General features: G+C 38.9%; 1 protein-coding gene across 4 annotated transcripts; it reads left to right on the top strand.

Annotated features, from left to right (window-relative positions):
* Window positions 1-763: 763 nt before the first annotated feature.
* ZNF248 (zinc finger protein 248) lies at window positions 764-20,207 on the top strand. Of its 4 annotated transcripts, none has more exons than XM_032491785.1 (7): window positions 764-1,058; window positions 1,847-1,910; window positions 2,663-2,764; window positions 2,857-2,898; window positions 10,793-10,919; window positions 11,197-11,292; window positions 15,938-20,207. In XM_032491785.1, the coding sequence occupies exons 4-7, from the start codon at window positions 2,884-2,886 to the stop codon at window positions 17,428-17,430; spliced, it is 1,731 nt and encodes a 576-aa protein (XP_032347676.1). In that variant the 5' UTR covers window positions 764-1,058; window positions 1,847-1,910; window positions 2,663-2,764; window positions 2,857-2,883; the 3' UTR covers window positions 17,431-20,207. The 4 variants fall into 4 exon arrangements, with proteins under 4 accessions (XP_032347676.1, XP_032347675.1, XP_014418150.2 ...); XM_014562664.2 differs by having other exon boundaries at window positions 770-1,058; window positions 15,935-20,207; XM_032491783.1 differs by lacking the exon at window positions 1,847-1,910 and having other exon boundaries at window positions 770-1,058; window positions 15,935-20,207.
* Window positions 20,208-21,515: the final 1,308 nt, after the last annotated feature.

Genomic DNA, 21,515 nt, shown 5'->3' with positions numbered 1-21,515 from the left:
ATAAACTCTGTAGTTTAGTTAACAGAATTGTACCCATGTCACTTTCTTAGTTTTGGTAAATGTATCAATGTTACGTAAAGTTGAGTTAACATTAGGGGAAGCTGAGTGAAAAATACACAGGAACTATCTTTGCAACTCTTCTGTAAACCTTATTTTAAAAAGTTAAATGACATTGACCAAAAAGAGTTAACCATATATTCTTTTATGAAAAATGATCATAGTGTGCTATAAATGTCGAAAGGATGTCCACATAAAGGAATGTACATTTGATTCCAAGTAAAGAAAGCATGGTTGGTTCCAACAGATGAGAATGTGCTTTCTTCAAGAGTGGTATATGAATACTTTCTTACGTAAGAACAGTTTTTATTATTAAAACTGAATTGCTAGCTTGCTTTTTTCCTCATTCCAAATAATATGCTGATCTCAGATCTTATTTTAGTTTACATAAACTTATTGTCTAAACTGCTAGAAGATAAACTTATCAAAACTAAACTAATATCTGTCCACGTCCATAAATAAAATTCATGCACAATTTTACTTCTCTTGGCTTGTGTCTAGTCTAAAACACACAGTGCTTTGATGTACATCTCTGGGACACAGACAGAATCCAGGTTCCAGGAAGCAGGAGTGAGTATATCAGACAGCAACCTCTCAACTCCGTCAACAAGGCAGAAACTCTCTAAAGGAGTGGGCATTGTGTATATTGGGGTAAGGTAACCTTAAGGAATGTACTGAACAATTCATGTTACAGACGCGGTCCTAAGTGCTTTTACGATGTACACGCCTTTAATCTTCATAAAAACCGCTAGCGAGGTACTGTACTGCCGTTAGCTTACTTTTACAATTTAGGAGTGAGGCACCGCTTCTAAAGGTAAAGCCACCTAGCCAACCCAAGCAGCCAGGAGCCTAGTTCCAGCTCGCCGCCGCCGCCGCGCCGCTCCCTCCCTCTGCGCATGTGCATCCCCGCCTTCTCCTCCCGGCTTGTCCTTCCCCGGCCTCCAAGCCCCTCGTGGGAAACAATTCCTGGCTTCCAGGTCCACGCGGCAAGGGAGCTGCGGGTGAGCCCCTGAGGGAGGGGGTGAGGGCCGAGGGGGCCCCGCGCGGTTCAGGGAGCCGGCGGAGGCAGCGGTGCCAGGTGGTGGTTGGAGCCCCGCGAGCACCAGCGGGGCCGCAGGAATCTTCGGCGCCTGTAGAACTGAAGGGACGGCAGGCGGGGGCGTTTCTGCCTACAGGGGCCGAGATCCCGAGCGGGAACGCGGGCTCTCGGGCTCGCTCGGCCCGCAGCATTCCAGCCCCGGAGCGGAGCGGGAGGCGCCGTCGTGTGGCCGCGGGTGGGGAGTGCGCGTGCGTGACGTGTGCGCTGGACCCACGGGGAGGGGGCAGGGGTGCGGGGAAGAGCGAGTGCGCGTGCGCGCGCTCCGCCGGGTGACGTGTGCGTGTACGCTGCTTGTGCGCTGGGCTTACGGGGAGCAGGGCGGCTGTGGGGGGCGGGGGGGAACGAGTGCTCCAGGCAGGTGGTCGGAAATAAATGGGTTTCCCGGACCAGATAGCCGGCAGGAGGCTTGGTTTTCGCATCTCCAAAATGCTGATATCGAGAATGCTTGCCGTATTGTGTTCTTTTGAGCTCTCACATTAGTTAGCTGCTGTTGTGTGTGTTTGTTGCGGCTGGAGCTTGGACACGTTTCCAGGGCCTCCGTTCCTCAGTTAACTCGTTTATGAAATGGAGTTGGAAGGGGCTGGACCAGCTAGCCACCAAGGCTTTCTCCTAGCTCTAACATCACCCAGCTCCCCAGTTATTATTTATTGTGTATTCATTTGTTATTTGTTATGTATAATCATGACACAGTATCCTGAAGCCATCGAAGGCTGTGTGGCGGTGGAAGGTCTGGGACAAATTTAAGAAGAGAGAGGTGAGCTGGAGCTGAGAGGGGTGGGCACTCAGGCTACACAGAAAATGTCACCTCTTTGGAGAATTTGAAGGCATGGTCCGAGTAGAAAGGCTCACTAGCCATAGCTAAGGAAAGTCTCATTATCTGTCCCTACACACCCCCTCCTCCCTCATTATCCATTCACTCCTTCCTGAGGCAAGCTGCCCTCAAACAGTGTCCCATTGTTGATGGCATCAGGAGAAATGCTGAGGTTCCTGCTCTCCTGGCCGTGTAGACTCCCAGGATGGTAGTACAGGCAAGTCCTTTCTGGGTTGTTTGTGTCCTAATGAAAGATGAAAAAAAAAAAAAAAAAATTGAGCCCGAGAAGGTGACTGGCTCAGATCGTGCAATTTTTTAGTGCCAGAACCAAGGTTAAAAGTCAGGTCTGCAGATTTCTGGGCCACTGCAGGTTCTTTTGTCACTGTTTGGCCAAAGATAGTTTTTTTATTAAAAGATCCTTTTGAAGATTGTGAATAGGTTAGAACAGACTTTTTTTTCTTTTTTAATCTTGCCTTAAACACCCCCATCCCTTTTTTAAGACCTTTCTTGGGTTATCTGACCTCACAGGATTAATGGTTTTAGCAGGTAAATAGATTAAATAGATTAACAATGTGGTTGGGGTGTTTTTTTTCCCATACAACATCAGTTTTGACAAATCTTTAGTGTTTCCTCCTTTAGCTTACTGTTACATATTAAACTCATCTTCTCATGTTTTTAATTTTTCTGTGTCACAGAACCTATATTGGTAATAAATCAATAAGAAACAAATGTTTACATTCACTCAGTGAAAAGTATCATGTCTAAGCTCAACATAAATCGGAGCCACACATGGACATGTAAGTATCTTTTGTGTGGAGCTGTGTAGGCAGGTGAATCCAGGAACTACAAGGCAGGCCAAGTTCTTACTTCTTTCTTCCTTCTCCCTCAGCGCTCCTTCCTCCACTAAGAGTGAAAAATGAACAAATCCCAGGTGAGTTTTTTTGTTTATTCCCACTTTGACTTAAAATGGATTTTCTCAAGTTTATAAAGGTTTATAAAACCTTGGGTCTGCACATTTGTATTTCTAGCATGAGTAGCAGGTAGTCCTAACTTTTGTCTCTGCATTTCCATTTCAGCCTAATCAATGCAGTCTTGCTCCTTCACCACCAGTCACCTGAATCAATGGTGGAAAAGGCTACCAAATTGTAGTCAAATCCAATTTTGTCTTACTTGACCGTTTTGCAGCATTTGGTACTATTATCCGTAGTCTCTTTGTCTTCAGAGTCTCCTCTGTTGTCTATCTTCTATCCCTCATGAAATTGTCTTTGCCTTTTTGCCCCAGCATTGCTTATCCCTGAGTTTATTGCTTATCCATTGCTTTGTATATCCTTAGCCCACTGCCCTTCTCAGTATACCTGTTTTTCCTGACTGATTTTGTCTTTAAAAAAATATATATATATATATATATTTTGAATTGGTAATATATTAACATGGTAAAGTAAATGATACAATAAAAATGTAAGTAAAAATTCACACCCCCAGTCTCTCTGTATCTGATGCTTCCTCCAGGTAGGGTGACATTTATTTCTCATCTAAACTGTGACGCTTTCACTGCGAGTGAAAGAAGTTTTAATAACAATTGTGCTGGGATGACTGCCATGTATTGGGACAGTCCCAGACGAACTGGAATGTATTGTCACCCTTTATAGGTATCCATTATTTCTAGTTTATTGTTTGTCCTCCCAGTGTTTTTTTATTCAGTTAAAAGAAAATTTGTGTGCCCTCAGCCTTTATTTAAAAGTGAATATATTACATTATGCTGTACACCAGAAGTTGACACGTTATAACTGACTACAGTGCAGCTTAAAAAAAGGGAATATATTATTCTTAGGGCTTCTTAAACTTAGATGCACCTGTACATCACTGGCAATGTGTTAAAATGCAGATTTTGATTTAGTAGATCTGGGTGGGCACCTGGAGGCTGCATTTCTAATCAATTCCCAGGTGAAGCTGATTCTGCTACTCAGGGAACCACACTGAGTAGTCCGTCTGTACACTATTTTCCATCCTCTTTTTTTGCTTTTCTTCACTTCCTTCACTGTCCCAGGGATCTTTCTTAACAGAACATGGATTGCTGCTTTCTTTGTTGTAATTGCATGGTAATTCAGTTGTGAATGTTCCATAGTTCATTAAACTAGTTATTAACTCAGCCTTTTGCTACTACAAACCATGTTTTAATGAATAACCTTGTACTTGTAGTTTTATTCTATCAGATAAATTCCCAGAAGTGAGATTGCCAGGTCAAAGGGTTGAATACAATTGATAAACTTGATCTGTTTGATGGGATTATAGTATCATTTTTGTATTTCTACTGGCACTGCATGAAAGTGTTTTGTTTCTCCACAGCTTCTCCCATAGAAATATGTGGTTTAACTTTTTAATGTTAGCAGCTAATAGGTAAAAAGTAGTGTCTTATGTAGTTTACATCTGCAATTTTCTTAACTATGAGTGAGGCTGAATATTTTTTATGTATGTAAATCAAGTGTAAAAGGTGTCTTGTATTTATATTTCTGTGAACTATCTGTTCATGTCTTTTGCCCATTTTGCTCTTAGGTTTCTGTCTTTTTTTTCAACGTCTAGTTATATTCAGTGAAATCTAGGTATATTTTGGTGTCTTAGTATATTAGGGATACTAATGCTTGTTTTTTATATGACTTACAAAATGTTTCTGGTGTATCATTTGTCTTGAATAATTGTTCATGGGTTTTTTTCCCCCTCATGTAGGTTTTCTGCTTTGGGATACCACATTTCACTTAGTCATCCTGTTTCCTTAGGCTCCCCTTGGCTGTGACAGTTTCTCAGACTTCCCTTGTTTTTGATGACCTTGTCAGTTTTGAGGAGTGTTTTGTAGATGTCCCTCACTTGGGAATTGTCTGCTATTTTTCTCGTGATTAGACTGGGGTTATTGGTTTCTTGGAGAAGGACCACAGAGGTAAAGTGTCATTTGGCAACATCTTATCAAGGGGTAAATGCTCTCAACATTACTTTTCACAGTTGATATGTCACCGTTGATCACCTGGCTGAGGTTGTATGGTCAGCTTTCTCCACTGTAAAATTATTCCTTTTTCCTGTTTTCATACTGTACTCTTTGGAAGAAAATGTGGAGTTCTACTACACCTCCTTCATGGTGAAGTAGCCACATAAATTATTAGGAATTCTGCACAGGAGATTAGATTCGTGTATTCTCCTGTTTGTTAACTCAGTCAATTTTTATACCAAAATGAACTCATGACTAGTTATTTTATACTTTGTTTATAGTCCAATACTACCTTGTTCATTTTGTTGCTCAAATTGTTCCAGCTTGGTTATTAACTAGAGTACTTTCAACTGGTTCCTGTGTCCTTGTGACCTACGCCATTATTGTGTTTTTGAGTACTTCTTCCATAATTTCTGGTACAAGAAGATATTCCAGGCTCATCTTATATATTTCCTGCCTTAGAATTAGGCATTTTTTTTCTGAAGAGCTCTGGTTCCTTTTATTGGAGAATGATGTTAGAAACCAAGGTTGAGGGGCTGGGTGTGCCTGTTGCTACTGGTGTGCTTATAAACCCTCTCAGCTGACTGAACAAGGAAATAATATATATGTACTAACTCACATATATACACATAACTATAAACATTTCAGTCTGTAACCATCTCTGTCTATATTAAGCTAAGCATTAGTTTACATTAATGACGTCTCCTGTTGTAATCATTAGCACATGGAACATTCTAGCTTTCTCCCTGTGCTTGTCTGTAACTCCCATTCTAGCAGTCTGGCTACCACCATCCTCATTTCATTTACTTAATTGTTCAGTTCCAACATACACATACAAGTAATTTCAGAGTTGTTAACCCATGGACTCTTGTTTCCTTCTAGTTTTTGGTCATAATGAATCAAGCTGCTGGAAACATTCATAATGTAGGTTTTTTCATAGATGTAAGATTTTAAATACCTACAGTGTGAAATTGCTTGATCATGTGTTAAGACTATTGTTAGCTTTGTAAGAAACTGCCAGTTTTACAAAAGTGCTGCATTATTTTGCTTTCCTACCAACTATGAATCAGAATTCCTGTTGTTCTGCATCTGGACCCGAAATTGACACTGTCATTGTTTGAGATTTAACTATTCTAATAAATGTGTCAGCGGTATCTCATTTTTGTTTTAATTTGCATTTCCCTAATGACAGATGATATTGAGCATCTGTCCATAAATTTATTTGCTATCCATATGTCTTTGCTTGACGTGTTTGTTCAGATGTTTTGTCTGTTTTTTCAGTTAGGTCATTTGTTTTCTTACTATTGAGTATTCATAGTTCCTTTGTACATTTTGAATGCAATCCTTTATTAGACACATGTTGTGAATATTTTCTTCCAGTCTATGGCTTGTTCTTTCATTTGTTAAGAAGTGTCTTTTGCAAGGCAAAAGATTTCGTTTAATGAAATCCAACCCATGTATTTTTTTTAATGGAATGTTTTTTAATGGAATGATTTTTCTGTTGTATCTAAAAACTCATCACCAAATCCAAGATAACACAGATTTTCTATATTCTATATTTTCTTCTAGAAGTTTTGTAGTTTTGCGTTTTACATTTAGGTCTGTGACTCATTTTTAATTCATGTTTGTATAAGATATAAAGTCTGTGTCTAGGTTCTTTTTTTGCATGGATGTACACTTGTTTAAGAATCATTTGTTTAAGGACTTTTTTTTCTCCATTTAGGTATTTGCCTTTGTCAAAAAATAGGTTGACTAAATAAAACAAAAACAACTTGTGAATATAACAAAAAAGAAACAGACTCACAGATAAACAAACTAGTTGTTACCAGTGGGGAGAGGGAAGGAGGGAGGGGCTAGATAGGAGTAGGGGATTGAGGTGCAAACTACTGTATATAAAATAAGTAAGTAAAATAAGTAAAAATACAAAGATACACAATACAGGAAATATAGCCTATGTTATATAATAGCTATAAATGGAAAATAACCTTTAAAAATTGTGACTCACTATATTGTACACCTGAAGCTTATGTATAGTACATCAACTATACCATACACACACACACACACACACACACACACACACACACACACAAAATCAGTTGACTCTATTTCAGTGGATCTGTTCCTGGCCCCTCTATTCTGTTCCGCTGATCTATGTGTCTCTTTTACCAATAACATACTGTCTTGGTTACTTACAGCTTTATGTAAGTCTTGAAATCAGGTACCATAAATCCTCTTTTTCCTTCTTCCACATTTGTTGGCTATCTAGGTCTTTTACCTTTCCATATAAGCTTCAGAATCATTTTGTCAATGTCTAAAAAATAGCTGGGATTTTTATTTGAATAGCATTGAGTTATAGTATAAGTTGGGAAGAATTGACATCTTGTCAATACTGAGTCTTCTGACTGATGAATATGGAATATCTCTCCATTTATTTAGCTGTTTGACTTCTTCCAACAGTTTTTGTTTTTCTGCATATTCCTGTAATTGTGTTAGATTTATACTTGAGTACTTTTTTTTTTGGTGGTGTTGTAAATGGGATATTTTTAATTCAAAAATTTGAAATTTCCATTGTTAATTCTGATAATGGGAGAACAGTTAACTTTTTTGTATTGACCTTGTATCCTATGTGATTGCTAAATTTGCTTATTACTTCCAGGATTTTTTTTCTTTTTCTTTTTGCAGATTCTTTGGGATTTTCTACATACACAATCATGTTGACTTTGAATAAAGACAGTTTTTTTCCCTAATCATATACTTTTTATTTCAGTTTTTTTGTTTGTTTGTTTTGCCTTGTTTTAAGTCTTTCTGCACTAGCTATGATGTCCAGTACAAAGCTGAATAGGAGTATTGCAACAGGACGGCCTTGCCCTGTTCCTGCAGCTTAGAGGGAAGTGTCCAACCTCTTAACATTAAGTATGATGTTAGCTGTAGGGTTTTTATAGAGGGTCTTCATCAAGTTGAGAAAGTTCCCCTCTATTCCTAGTTTGCTGAGAGGTTTTATTATGAATGACTGTTGGATTTTGTCAAATGCTTTTTCTTCATGATATGATATGTACTGTTTCTTCTTTCATGTGTTAAATTATATTGATTGATTTTTTTTTTAATGTTGACCCAGCCTTCCATACCTGCAATAAATTCCACTTGGTTGTGATCCGTATTTCTTTTTATATTTTGTCAGATTTGATTTGCCGATATTTGAGGATTTTTGCATCTGTTATTGAGAGTTATTGATCTTTATTTTTCTCATAATATCTTGATCTATTTTTGGTATTAGGGTATTGTTGGCCTCATAATGAGTTTGGAAGTGTTATTTACCGGAGCAGATTATGGAGAATTGTTACTATCTTTTCCTTAGATGTTTAGTGGAGTTGACCAGTGACACCGTCTGGGCTTGGTGCTTTTCTGTTTTGGAAGTGTTTTAATTATGGATTCAATTTTTTTAACAGTCTCTTCAGGTTATCTGTTTCTCCTTTTGTGAATTTGGTAGTTGTGTCTTAAGGAATTTGTTGAGTTCATGTATGTTATCAATTTTTCAGGAATAGAATTGTTTGTAGTATTTTCTTATTATTCTTTTATGTCATTAGGATTAGTAGTGTCACCTATCTTTCATTTTTGAGATTCACAATTTGCTTCTTTATTCTTTTTTTCTTGGTTACTTTGGAGGTTTATTAATTAAAGAAGCAACTTTTGATTTCATTGACTTTTTCTATTTTTTTCATGTTTTCAGTTAAACTGATTTTTATTATTTCCTTTATTTTGCTTGCTTCAGGCTTAATTTCCCTTTTTTTGGTCTAGTTTACTGAGATGGAAGCTTAAGTTGTTGATTTTAAATCTTTTCTGATATATACATTTGATGCTGTACGTTTCCCTCTATGCACTGCTTTCATTGCATCCCACAAATTTTGATACATGGTATTTTCATTTTTTTTCCATTTCATTTAAAATATTTTAAAATTTCATTTGAGACTTCTTCTTTGACCTCTAAGTCATTTATAACTATGTTGTTTAACTTTCATGTATTTAGGGAGTTTTTCACCTATCTCTTGTTTATTGATTTCTATTTAATTCCATTGTGGTCTGAGAACATGTTTTGTATGATAGCTATTGTTTTAAATTTGTCCGGATGTGTTTTGTGGCCTAGACTGTGATCTGTCTTGATGAATATTCCGTGTGAGCTGGAATAGAATGATAGAATGTGTGTTTTGTCTTTTTGGATGGAGTATTCTACAAATGTCAATTAGATCATGTTGATTTATAGCGCTGTTCAGCTCATCTGTATGCTTAACTGATTTTCTGCTTGCTTTATCTCTCAGTACTGACAGAGGGATATTGAAGTCTTCAGCTATAATTATAGATCTGTTTATTTCTCCTTTCAGTTCTATCAGTTTTTGCTGTATGTATTTTGATATTCTTTTGTTAGGTGCATACATTTTAGATTGTGTCTTCTTTCTCTCACGTGATTTGAACCCATCTAATGAGTTCTTAATTTCAGGTATTGTAATTTTCAACCTTAGAATGCCCATTTGATGTATGTATGTATGTACTTGTCTGTGTATACACATGTATCAGAGATCCCCAGGACCATCGCCAGGTTCAGTGATGTGCCAAGATGACTCAGCATGTAGCTGTACTTATAGCTGTGACTTATTAAAGTGAAAGGATACAAAGCACAGTCAGCAAAGGGAAAAGGCATGTGGAGCATAGCCCAGAGGAGACCAGGCACAAGCTTCTAAGAGTCTTCTCCTAGTAAAGACGTAAGTCGTATAGCAATGAGGTGTGACGACAGGTATGAAATGACTGCCAGGGAATCTCGACATACATTCAGTGCTCAGCTTCTATCAGGGGCTAGTCACATAGATACTCTCTGCTCAGCATGTAACGAAATTCTAGACTCCAGAAGGAATGCATGTGTGCAGCATAAACCATATTGTTTACACAAACAGGTTAGGCACAGTGAACCATTCTTATCAAGGAATGGTGAGAACCCTCCAGAAATCCAAGCTCCTGGATGCCAGCCAAGGGACACCCTTGCAGCAGACCTTTCAAAGAACAGCAGTCTTAGGCCTGCTCTAATAATTCTTTCTCCACAACACACAGAACCACATATCTGTTGAACTTCTCCCATCCTTTCATTTATTTTATTCATATTTTCCTCTTTTTATTGAACATATCAATCATAATTCATTTTGAAGTTCTTATTTATTCCAGTATCCGAACCTCCCAAGAGTCTGCTTTTATTGTCCTTTTTTTCTTGGTCTGTGTGTCTTCATATAACATGAAATTTTTTTATTGGATGCCAAGCGTTGTATTTAACAACACAAATATTGGTAGAGGCTCCAGAAAACGATCTCTTTTAGCTGAGAGGATCCATCCTTTTTTCTCTGGTAGGCAGGTAGAATGCAGAGCTGGTCACTTTAATCAGTTGAGCTTGGTTAGGGCCTGTACCATATTAATTTCAGTTCCTCTATTCATTTTAACAACTTCCTTCCTTCCTCAGTGTAAGTTAACCTGATAATATAAAAGACAATATGAAAGAACTAACTTTTTCTTGGTTACCACAGTCTACTTTGTGCATACTGTTAGCTCCTACAATGTCTAATTTAATAAATGTTACTGTGTATGTCTCCTTATCGGGAATCATATTTGTAGCAACTAGGACAGTTCCAGGCCCCTAGTGGAAACTCAGTTTGTATAAGATACTACTTTTATCGTACATACTCTAACATAAAAGAAGGCAATCCTACATATCAATTTTTAGTAAATTCTAAAGAGATTAGTTCTTTTAAATGTTTTCCACTCATATCGCTCTGACAACTTCATATAGAAAAGGAATATACTGTTACAGGAACAAGTGTCATTCAGAGATGTGTGTGTGGACTTCACCCAGGAAGAGTGGTACCTACTGGATCCTACTCAGAAGATATTATACAGAGATGTGATCCTGGAAAATTACAGCCACCTTGTCTCAGTAGGTAAGAATTTTTTTCCCATGTGATTACCAGTAGCATGCATTTCTTAGTTGATGAAACATAAGAACTCCTTGTGGAATTTTCTGACTGGGACTCAAGGTTCTAAGAGGACCAGTCCCTTTGGCCACTATAAAGAATGCTATGTCCTTCCCTCCTCCAGGATTGGCTCATTTCTGCACCTCCTTAGATAGCTCCTGAAGCTCTGCCTTTCTTCCTCGTCATTTTTTCAGTCCCCAAAGCCAGGCTGTTTAGCCATAGTCCTGTGTTGTTTTCTTTACAGGGAATTGCATTACTAAGCCAGAAGTGATCTTCAAGATTGAGCAAGGAGAAGAGCCCTGGATACCAGAGGAAAGATTCCCAAAACAGTACCTCTCAGGTGAGTTAGTAAGTTCTCAGGCAGATGAAAGCCAGAGGAAATGAGACCTTAGGCCACTGGTTTATGGTTTATCAACTTTGAAATATTTTTTAGAAATTTCTTTTTTTAGCCCCAGACCTTTTGAAGTGATTAAGAACAGTTGGCCCACATCCCTCTATTACCTTAATCACATCCTTCATATGTTACTTTCATTCATAAACACTGTCATTTGTTCTTTGACATCTTAGAGTGATTTGCCTATACCCATAATCCAAACTCAGTTGGCTTCATCTTAGGTAATTTTTCTTGGCTAGTTTAGCTTTTAAAATTGTTCACCTTCCCTCTGTTGTCTTTAGACATCTTTTATTAGATGGTATGTATCCAAGCAATACTTCTATATATTCATTTAACAGATACATGCTGAGCTCCCACCGTGACCCAGTTTCGTTTGTAGGTAATTAAAAGTATGTCCCTGTTATCAAAGAGTGTATATTACACTGAGGGGCAAAAAGCATACGTGTGTAGGTACAGGGTTGTGTGTGTGGGTATGTGTACATACATACACACACGTGGTGTCAGGCAGTGGTAAGTATTATGAAGAGTTAAAGCAGTGGAAAGGGGTTTGGAGAATGATGGAATGTGTTATTTGGTAAAGAAGTCAAGGGAAAACCTTTTTGATGAGGTCCACAGTAGAAATGAGTCTCTAATAAAAGTGTGAGCTATGTGGATTCTGAGAATTCCAGGCAGAGGGAACATCAGGTGCTGAACTTCTTAGACAGGTGTGCTCTCAGAGTGTCAGAAGAATGGCAAGGCTGTCAGCATTGTGGGAGGTGAGTGGGCATGAGGGAGATTGGCAGGAGATGATGTCATAGAAGTAGCAGGGACCGTGACAGATACGTTAATTGTATTTTGAGTGATTTGGGAAATCTTCAGGCTCTTTTGACTCAGTGTAAATCAGATTTAGCTATCAGATCTACAGTTTTGAAGGATCTCTCTGACTTCTGTGCAGTGAATATGTGGTGGGTAGGCGGTGCTTAGGCATGAGCAAGGGAAAAATATCAACAGGACACTATTGTGTACTCTGGAGGAGAGAGGACAGTGGCTAAGGCAATGTTGGAAGTGCTGAGAAATTGTAGATTTGTACGTATATCTTAAGATGAGGCCAAGAGGATTTGCCGCTGGGTTGGATATAGAGAGAAAGAGAGGAGTTAAGCCTGATTCCAATGATTTGTCTCTTGCATCTGATAATTTAGGGTACCATTGACTGAGATAGAGAAAATCCGGAGGAGAGATTATAGGGGAGTTGCTACAAATTTTACATTTGGACAGAAGCTTGAGATAATTGTTGTAATCTGGGATTGAATAGGAGATTTGAAACACATCATATAAGTACATGGTTGAGGCCAGAACTAGAAGTATCCATTTGAAAGCCATCAGCTTTAGGTGGGGTTAAAGGTTGGGGCTAGATGAAGTCTTCTAGATTAGAGATAGGCAAACTTTTTTGTTAAAGACCAGATAGTAAATATTTTAGGCTTAGTGGGCCACACATGGTCTTGGTCACTGCTGCTGCTGCTCCTCTTCTTACCTCTTTCTCTTCCTCCTGTGCTTCCTCTTCACTCCTCTCTACTGCCCCTTCCATCTTTTTCCCTCTAAAAACATAAAAAGTATTCTTAGTTCTAGGACCACCGCCTTGTAGTCACAATTTGCAGACCCCTTTTCTACAGAGTGGTTGTTTGGAAATGAGAGAGGTGGTCCTGGGACAATACCGCTTTTACAAGGTGTGTAAGTCCATTAAATCTCATCATTAGAGGAGCTTGAGAGGATCAGTGTGAGTCACATGAAAATTAGAGAGACTCGTTTCCCAGGGGTCAAATAAGGAACAGTCTACCATCCATTACTACCACGGGGTCAGCATACTGAACCCATCATCTCCTAGTACTAGTCTTTTCATACTTTTGTGGTTGTTTTCCTTTCAGAACCATCTTCTGCATCTCTTCATTTTCTCACTTATTTACTGATGTTGTTCAAAACCATTAACTCTGTGTTCTGTCATTCCTGACTCGATCTTATTTTTAACTGGTTATTTTTTTACCCAAAGGATCCAATTTATCTTTCACTAACCCAACAAAGTTACTCCTTATCCATAAATGAAATTACAGTCTCCTTTCATTGACTATCACAATGCGGTCCTATTCTGTATATCTCAGTGTCTTTCTGCTCTTCAGAATGTGTACTAAACCTCATACTATCTTAAATCTTAAATTTCACTTATAAACATTTTCTCTTTTTTCTGTAACTTTTACTTTTGTTTGTTTTGCCTTCTCAGAAACTTAATTAAAATTGTACGTGTAAAGTATTTGAACTTTGTATGGTGTATAGTAATGGTTTGTTGTTATTATTTCATTTATTTTAAGTCAGAGCTCAGTTTTTTGCTAGAACTTTAATAGTCCGTATTTTCTACACTAGTAGCTGTAACCCCAAAACTCAGGCCTGACCATGTGATTGTTGCTTAGGGTTTCTTTCCTTGTTGAGATTTTGTTTTCCCAAAGAGAAGGCCCTTCATACTCTTCCTAATTCTTATATTTTAATAATTACTTTGTTGCATAACTATGGAGCCAAGTTTAGAAGCAATCACTCTTCTTCATCCATTCAGAGAGCATTCTGTAGTGCTTTTCCTAAATGCACATTCCCATATTCTGTCCTCGTGTATTACAGTTCATCAGGTACAGGTTGGAAATAATTCATAAGTACATTGCTTTTTTAGAATCATTAATGTACTGTCTCTTCAATGAGGTCAGAGGAAACAGGATTTTGGTAACACTTAACCAAGAGCTAGACTATGACCATGGCAAAGGGTGTAGCCTTGAGCAATGGAATTTTTATACAGACAGTAACTTCTTCTAAAGGCAGCAAGTGGAAGCTGAAAATGGTAGGGATGTTTTAGAGTTTGTTGGCTTTTGTCTTTTAATATTATTTTTGTGGCTTGTTGTTTTAAATTAAAGTAAGTAGCCTTTCCTGAAGGATGTCCCAGTCGCAAGGAGAGCCAAGGCTGGTGTAGCTGATTAAGTGATAGGTGTGTTGCTGAGAACGAGCAATTTATTAGAGATTCAGTTAGAGCTGCACAGGTAGTTTTTTAATGGACTTGAGGAATTATGACGTGAACTCGTAATGTGAATCCAGTTTTTGTTTTGGTTTGTGTTTGCCAAGATGATAACTATTATCAGTTAGTCTTTGGAGCAATGGGCTGTTAGAGATTTCTTTTAACATGTGATTAACATTGCTGCATTGGGAAGCAGCCGTAAAGTATAGCCAAGAATTTTTATGATAAAGTTTGTTGAAGGTGTCAGAACCATATAGAGAAATGTGTTCATTATGGGTCTCACAAGTAAGTAAAAGCCAAGATGAGGCTAGATATGAATGCAGAAAACCTTGATGTAAAAGATAAATCTGGATATAAATAAAAGCAGGCTTAAACATCAGTACTGCTTCAGAAACAAAAGTTGTTTTGGGGAAAAGTAAGCCCGCAGACTGAAGTAACAAAACATACGACTTGATGGCTGGGCCAGCTTCATTAACAGCTGTGACAAAACAAAATGAACCTGGGCCTTTTGCAGAAGTGGCCTGTCCCTCATCTGTTTTGTATTTCCTGTTGGACATCTGTGTTGTTGTGAATCACAACTAGATAAGAGTCTGGGGTACAGCATTGTCCCTTAAAACATGAGGAACTAGGTGCTTTCAGAAATCTATTTTGATGTTGATATGTCAAAGGGGAAAAAAAGAAATGGCAACCTGCAAATTCCTGTGGATCCTACCACAGTCATCAAGCTGTGTGGGGATAAGGACATGTCCAGCTGAAATCGCCCTGTCATACGTTTCTCAGTCTGTTTTCCTTAAAACAGCAACAACAATTACAGCAAAACTCCCTTGTCGAACTTACCCAGTTCTCAGAGCTTCCTTCTCCCTAAGTGAAGAACTCTCAGAAAATGTCCATCCCTTGCTCACCACGTCTTGAATTCATTTCACCTTCTCCAGTCTGCTTCTTTCATGGGAGTTAAAAAAAAAAATTATTCTTTGTGAGTTAAAGGCAAAACTAGATCCTAGCCTATAGGACTATTCTGAACCTGAGGAAGTTAGTGTTTTCAGAATTTTAGTATGGTGTTGATGTGCAGAGTAGAAGCAAGTACTCCAGCAGTAATATCCCACTCCCCCCTCCCCCCAGTAATCAGTGTATGAGGGGATTAGGGCTAAACTCTGTTCTATCATAGTTCATCCTTTGAAAGCATCCTTTGGTCTCCTAATCTTCAGTGTCACTTTATTCAGTGTTTACTGTCTCCATTGGGCTCACTCCCTTCTCTGAGGATCAGCCACTCTCCAGTTCCCTAGGCTTTGAATTTTATTTCACCTTTGTCTGTCCAGTTTTGAAGGTTATATTTATAAAGTAAATGGCATTGCCACTTTGCTTTCCCTGTTTCCACCGCAGCAAGTATTTATTTTCCACTCAAACCAGAAGGACAAAGGAAATGTATACATAGATTTAGTTCACACCAAGAAACTGAGCCCAAAACAATAGAAGTGACTACGTAATAGGACATTTGTGTGAAAGTCCCGTTCCATTGGAAGTGTACTAGGATTCATAAGATGTGGTTATTTTTCTCATTTCTAGAAGACTGGAAAGTTGATGACCTGATAGAGAGCAGCCAGGAAAATCAAGATGAACATTTTTGGCAACTTGCTTTCACCACCAACAAAAAGTTAAGTACAAATAGTGGTGATAGAGTAAGAAAAACTTTCAGTCTAGGTACAGACTCCGTTCCTTCCAGAAATTTTCTGTGTAAGATATGTGACTCATGTGAAATGAGTTTGAAGAACATTTCAGGCTTAATTATTAACAGAAAGAACTATTCTGGAAAGAAGTCGGATGAGTTTAATGTATATGAGAAGTTACTCCTTGACATTAGGCATGAGAAAACTACTGGAGGGAGATCTTATAAATATAATCAAAAAAGGAATGTCCTCCATCATAGCCCAGATCTCACTCAGCCTATTTTTAACCAGCCTTTTGAGTATAATGAAAATGGACAAGGCTTCCATGGGGAGGCAGCCTTTTTCACAAACAAGAAAGCTCAGAGAGGAGAGACACTCTGTAAATATAATGAATGTGGAAGAACCTTCATCCAAAGTTTGAAGCTCAATTTATCTCAGAGAACTCATTTGGAAATGGAGCCATATGAATGCAGTATTTGTGGGAAGTCCTTCTTTGTGGATTTAAGATTGGGACATCAGAGAGCTCTTACAGGGGACAATCCTTATGAATTTGATGAATATGGGCAAATTTTCTGTGACAATTCAACTTTCATTATCCCTCAGGGAACTTACCCAAGAAAAATCCCCCATGAATATAAAGTAAATCACAAAACATGGGAAAAGTCAGCCCTCTTTAAACATCAGATAGTACACATGGGGGAGAAACCTTATCAGCACAATGAAAATGGAAATACTTCCAACAAGAAGTCACACTTCACCCAGCTTCGAAGAGCTCACTCAGGAGAAAAAACCTTCGAATGTGGTGAATGTGGGAAGACATTCTGGGAGAAGTCAAACCTCACTCAACATCAGCGAACACACACAGGAGAGAAACCCTATGAATGTACTGAATGTGGGAAATCCTTTTGTCAGAAACCACATCTTACCAACCATCAGCGAACGCACACAGGAGAGAAACCCTATGAATGTAAGCAGTGTGGGAAAACATTCTGTGTGAAGTCAAACCTCACTGAACATCAGAGAACCCACACAGGGGAGAAACCCTATGAATGTAACGCATGTGGAAAATCCTTCTGCCACAGGTCAGCCCTAACTGTACATCAGAGAACACACACAGGAGAGAAACCCTTTATATGTAATGAATGTGGGAAATCCTTCTGTGTGAAGTCAAACCTCATTGTGCATCAAAGAACTCACACAGGGGAGAAACCTTATAAATGTAATGAGTGTGGGAAAACCTTCTGTGAGAAATCAGCTCTCACTAAACATCAGAGGACTCACACAGGGGAGAAACCCTATGAGTGTAGTGGATGTGGGAAAACCTTCAGTCAGAGGTCAGTGCTCACTAAACATCAGAGGATTCACACCAGGGTGAAAGCACTCTCAGCGTCCTGAATGTCCAGAAGCCTTCATCCACGCGTTCAGATTCGTTATACAGTTTTTTAAAGTGAGATTACTGAAACCCAAAGAAGGCCACAAATTATTAGAAAGTCACGTTTTGTTGTACTTCAAACAGTTACTACTAGAATAAAGCCTTATTAATGTTTTGAATATGTGAAAGCTTCCAAGAAAAGTTACAACTTTTCACCAGAAAATTTGTATTGAGGGGAAATCCATTGAAGTCATGTGATAAAAATCTTCATGTAGAATTGATGTTGTGTAGGATTGTATTCCGGATGTGATACCAAAATTTTATTGTAACTGTAATGGATGCTATTCCTTTATACTTATGTTCACAGTGGAATCTGGAGTTCAAAAAAGTTACATGACAACAGGATTAAACATTTATGTGAAGAGTCCCTGATGTTTGCAGGCCTTATGTGAGTGTGCTAATGTAACAGAAATTTGAGGTGTCCCTGATTTGTATATTAGAGCCCAACGTGCTTGTGAAAAGAAAATCTGAACCCTTAGTTAAGTAACTATTCTGGCCTATATTAATATTTCCCACGTTATTTACTACCAGTGTCTTTATAGGTGGATATAACTATATGTTGGTTTATATGTATTTGTAAATATATTTATACACACGTACCAACACACAGGAATCTGCTGCAGTAGGCTCATACTGGCTTGTAAGTACTGCTGATTATTAAATTTTCAGGAATTTTGCAAGCCCATTGCTAAACATAGTCATTGTTTGAAAATTAAACTGTATAAACTTACAGTTAAATTATATTAAGAACAAAGGTAATACGTAGTCAGCCCTTCCTAATTCTTTTACAGTATTTTGTTATTATCTTTGTTCTTTGGGTTATTTGTGTTGTTGAATCTGCATGGTGAAACTACCGTATGACGATGTGTCACTACACCTCTCTTCCCAGCTCTACGTTCAGTGCCATCGTGTTGGTAGCTTGGCTTTAGTGAGAGTATTTACACTGTGGAAATTGGCAGACTTTACAAATCAGGATCTCTGTTTTCTCAGAGAACCTGTTTTCAGGTATTTACAGCAGTACACCACTGTATACATGAAAATACATTTGGAAAATTTTAAGTACAAGCCACATACCCCTTCTCCTGTTTCATGACATAAATAAATGGCTAGGGCCATCGCTGCTGAGTGGCCTCTTCAATAAAGAAGCCAAAATATGTTTTTGTGAGGTTTTTAACTACCTCTGCATCAGTCCTATTCTAAATACGACCAGCGTCCCTCTGTAGTGTGGCCAGTATATTCTGTTTTACAACCATATCACTCCCCTTTCCTCTGACTTTGCTGGCATACAAGAATGAGTATGACCATTGGTACTGAGCTTCCACTTCCATAAAACCAAATAATATTTTTCTGAGGTTATTCAGCTGTCTCAGTTCAGTCGATAATGTAAGTGCTGTTAATCACAACCATATTTACATAGATTTCGCAAAGATTAACGTCAGTTACGGACAGTAACACTCCCTGCATTCTACAAATAAAATGTAGTGGTATGTAATGAAGTGCTCCTGTCATACGCTTGGTGTTTCATTGCTGTAGCTATTTAGGCATGATGTGTATAACCCAAGAACTGTATTTGTATTTAATTTAATGGAGTGTAATATACTGTCTCCTCCTCCATTGTCCTGTGGTTTCCTTTGCTTCCTTGGAATACCTTGATAAGCAGTTTCAAGAGACATTGCCCACCCTACAGCCATTCCCTACTTCGTACTTGCTGGGCTCTGTGTTCTCTGTGTCTGGCCTTCCCCCAGATGATTTAGGGTTAAACTCAGGTTAGTCCAAGTCATTCATGAAGACTCTATTCTAATGATTTTGTTGGGGTCGATGTGTGAGCAGTGAGGTGTTTGGAAACTATTCTGTTGTGCTTGTGGGAAAGATCTCAGTGATAAAATTCTGTGGTGACATGAGAAGAGATTGTCTCTCTCCTGGACTTCTTCATGTCCATATGTCACACTAGGTTATAGCTTGTGGCTCTAAAGGGCAATAGTCTGAAGATGACAGTCCACAAGATGGGAAAAGCCTGGCTCAGAGGTGACATCACTGAGCTGCACAGCTCTATCCAGACCTGCTCTCCATTAGGACTTTGTGTCACTGTGGCAATAGTGGCTTCTTATTTATTCTTAGGGCTGTCTTTTATTCAGAGCTGAAGGCATTTCCCCAATACAGATGAATTCTTTTCTAAGTGTTAATGTTCTATGCAGCACTTTTAGGGAAGAATTTTTCCTTACGACAATATAGGGATGGCTGTTTATATCAGCCATGGTTCTGGTGAAAAACAGAATTCTACTCTAACTAAGAAGATTTTAATGGCAGGCTTATTACAGTGGTTTGGGCCAGAAACAAGGAATAATGAAGCACCCAGAGACTAGCATCACCAGGAAGACATTACCATTCTCAGTCCTTAAGGGGCAGAGGGTGGAAGCAAGTGTCACAGAGCCTGACAGGAGCTGCTCTCATGGAGGAAGGACCACCTCGTAGGAGATGTTGTCACTAGTGAAACTGTGGCACCAAATTGCTGGAACCCAACCAGATGCCGCGTGCAGGTGAGCCCAAGTGGGCACTGAGAAGGTAGAGGGGAAGGTCTGGGTGGAGCCATTGGAAAATAAGCAGCACCGTGTTTTTTATCCCTGTAAATTCCTGTGTGAAGGGTCAGTCTTAGAAATAAAGTTCTTCTACTAGTTGAAAGTTAAATGTTTCCGCTTCATTGTGCTTTTGTGTTGTCACAATAAATCCCTTTTGGAACCAAGCACTGTGGCAAGTATGTCTCTTCCTTTGACGTGTGTGAAGCAGACATGTTAAATTATTCATATATCCTTCCATGATATTTCTTGTTACATGTAGTAGGAGGTTGGCAGCTCTCTGTTCTTCCAAATAAATAGCCAGTTCTCCCTGCACTGTTTGATTAATTCATCCTTTTTCTTGTTCGCGTGATATGATGCTTTTATTATGTACTTAAAGATTTTGAAGGGGCTATTTGAACTTTTCTGCATTCTTCTAGTAATAAAACCTGTTCTTCTGAGCAGAGTTGGCATTTACCCCAGATGACACCATCTCTTCCTGGCCCCACATTTGTACTCATCCGGGAATGATCCTTTGTTACAAAACAGGCCAATGAGAAGCCATCCTAGAATATTTTTACTGAGAAGTCATCGTGACCAGATAGTCTGTGTCTTTGCTGCTACCACCAGCCATATCAAGAAAACATATCTGCAAGGGAGAAGATGTGGTGGTGTTATAAAAATAAAATATGAAAAGTTGTCAGGAAGATGGTTTGATTTTAGGTAGTGTGGAGAGGGAAATGGGGAGGCCAGAGTGGAGAGAATGAGCCATTTGGATTGGGTGTGTGTGTGTGTGTGTGTGTGCGCGTGCATGATACATATACATGTATCACCTGTTTTTTTGGAATTCGGCCCATTTTCTGTCTTGAACTTGGCCTCTGCTTACCTGGTATGCCCTGTCACTTCATATCCAGCCTATGCTTGGCAGGGAAAGGTGGCAGCCTTTAGCCTCTTGGAGGATTCAACCCATGCTTATCCTAGCTGTCTTCAGCCACTGCCCCTATTTATTGTCCCCAGTTGGAGACTTAGCCTCTGTAGTTACCCAGAACCTACCCCTTTATCTCTGTGTTTCTGGGGAAGACTTAGCCTGTTGAATTCCTGTCACTGTCACTGAATCATCTGCCACTCAGTTACCAAACACTGCATGATCTCAAATTCCTTCCTTTTATGTGAGGAACTAAGCCTCCCTTTTCCCAGCCTGCCCTTCCTCTCACACTCGGGCTTCTCTTTCAGACAGTGAGGAACTGAGGTCTACTCTTAAACATTACTTTTGAGAGCGAGTTCCCATCAAAATGTCAATAACGTCCTGTATTACATGCAAAATTATAAATGCTATTTCCAAATCCTATTTTGTTGCCTAGAATTAGATCATCTTAGAGCAGGCATGCCCAGTGATTGGCAGGCTGTATCTGTAATTGCTACTAAAGAGAAATAAACCATATCATTTTAATAGTCTATGAATGAACAACTATTACTGGTATTTATGCGTTTTTGGA

The sequence above is a fragment of the Camelus ferus genome, chromosome 11 (assembly GCF_009834535.1).
Source record: "Camelus ferus isolate YT-003-E chromosome 11, BCGSAC_Cfer_1.0, whole genome shotgun sequence".
Lineage (NCBI taxonomy): Eukaryota > Metazoa > Chordata > Mammalia > Artiodactyla > Camelidae > Camelus > Camelus ferus.
The sequence above is the reverse complement of the archived record's forward strand: the minus strand, read 5'-3'. Positions and strand labels throughout refer to the sequence as shown.

Bases quoted from the DNA above. Each gene is read 5' to 3' on its own strand.
- ZNF248 (XM_032491784.1), top strand. The intron at 10,920-11,196 runs GTAAGAATTTTT...TTTTCTTTACAG, and splicing joins CAGCCACCTTGTCTCAGTAG to GGAATTGCATTACTAAGCCA. The intron at 11,293-15,934 runs GTGAGTTAGTAA...TCTCATTTCTAG, and splicing joins CCCAAAACAGTACCTCTCAG to AAGACTGGAAAGTTGATGAC.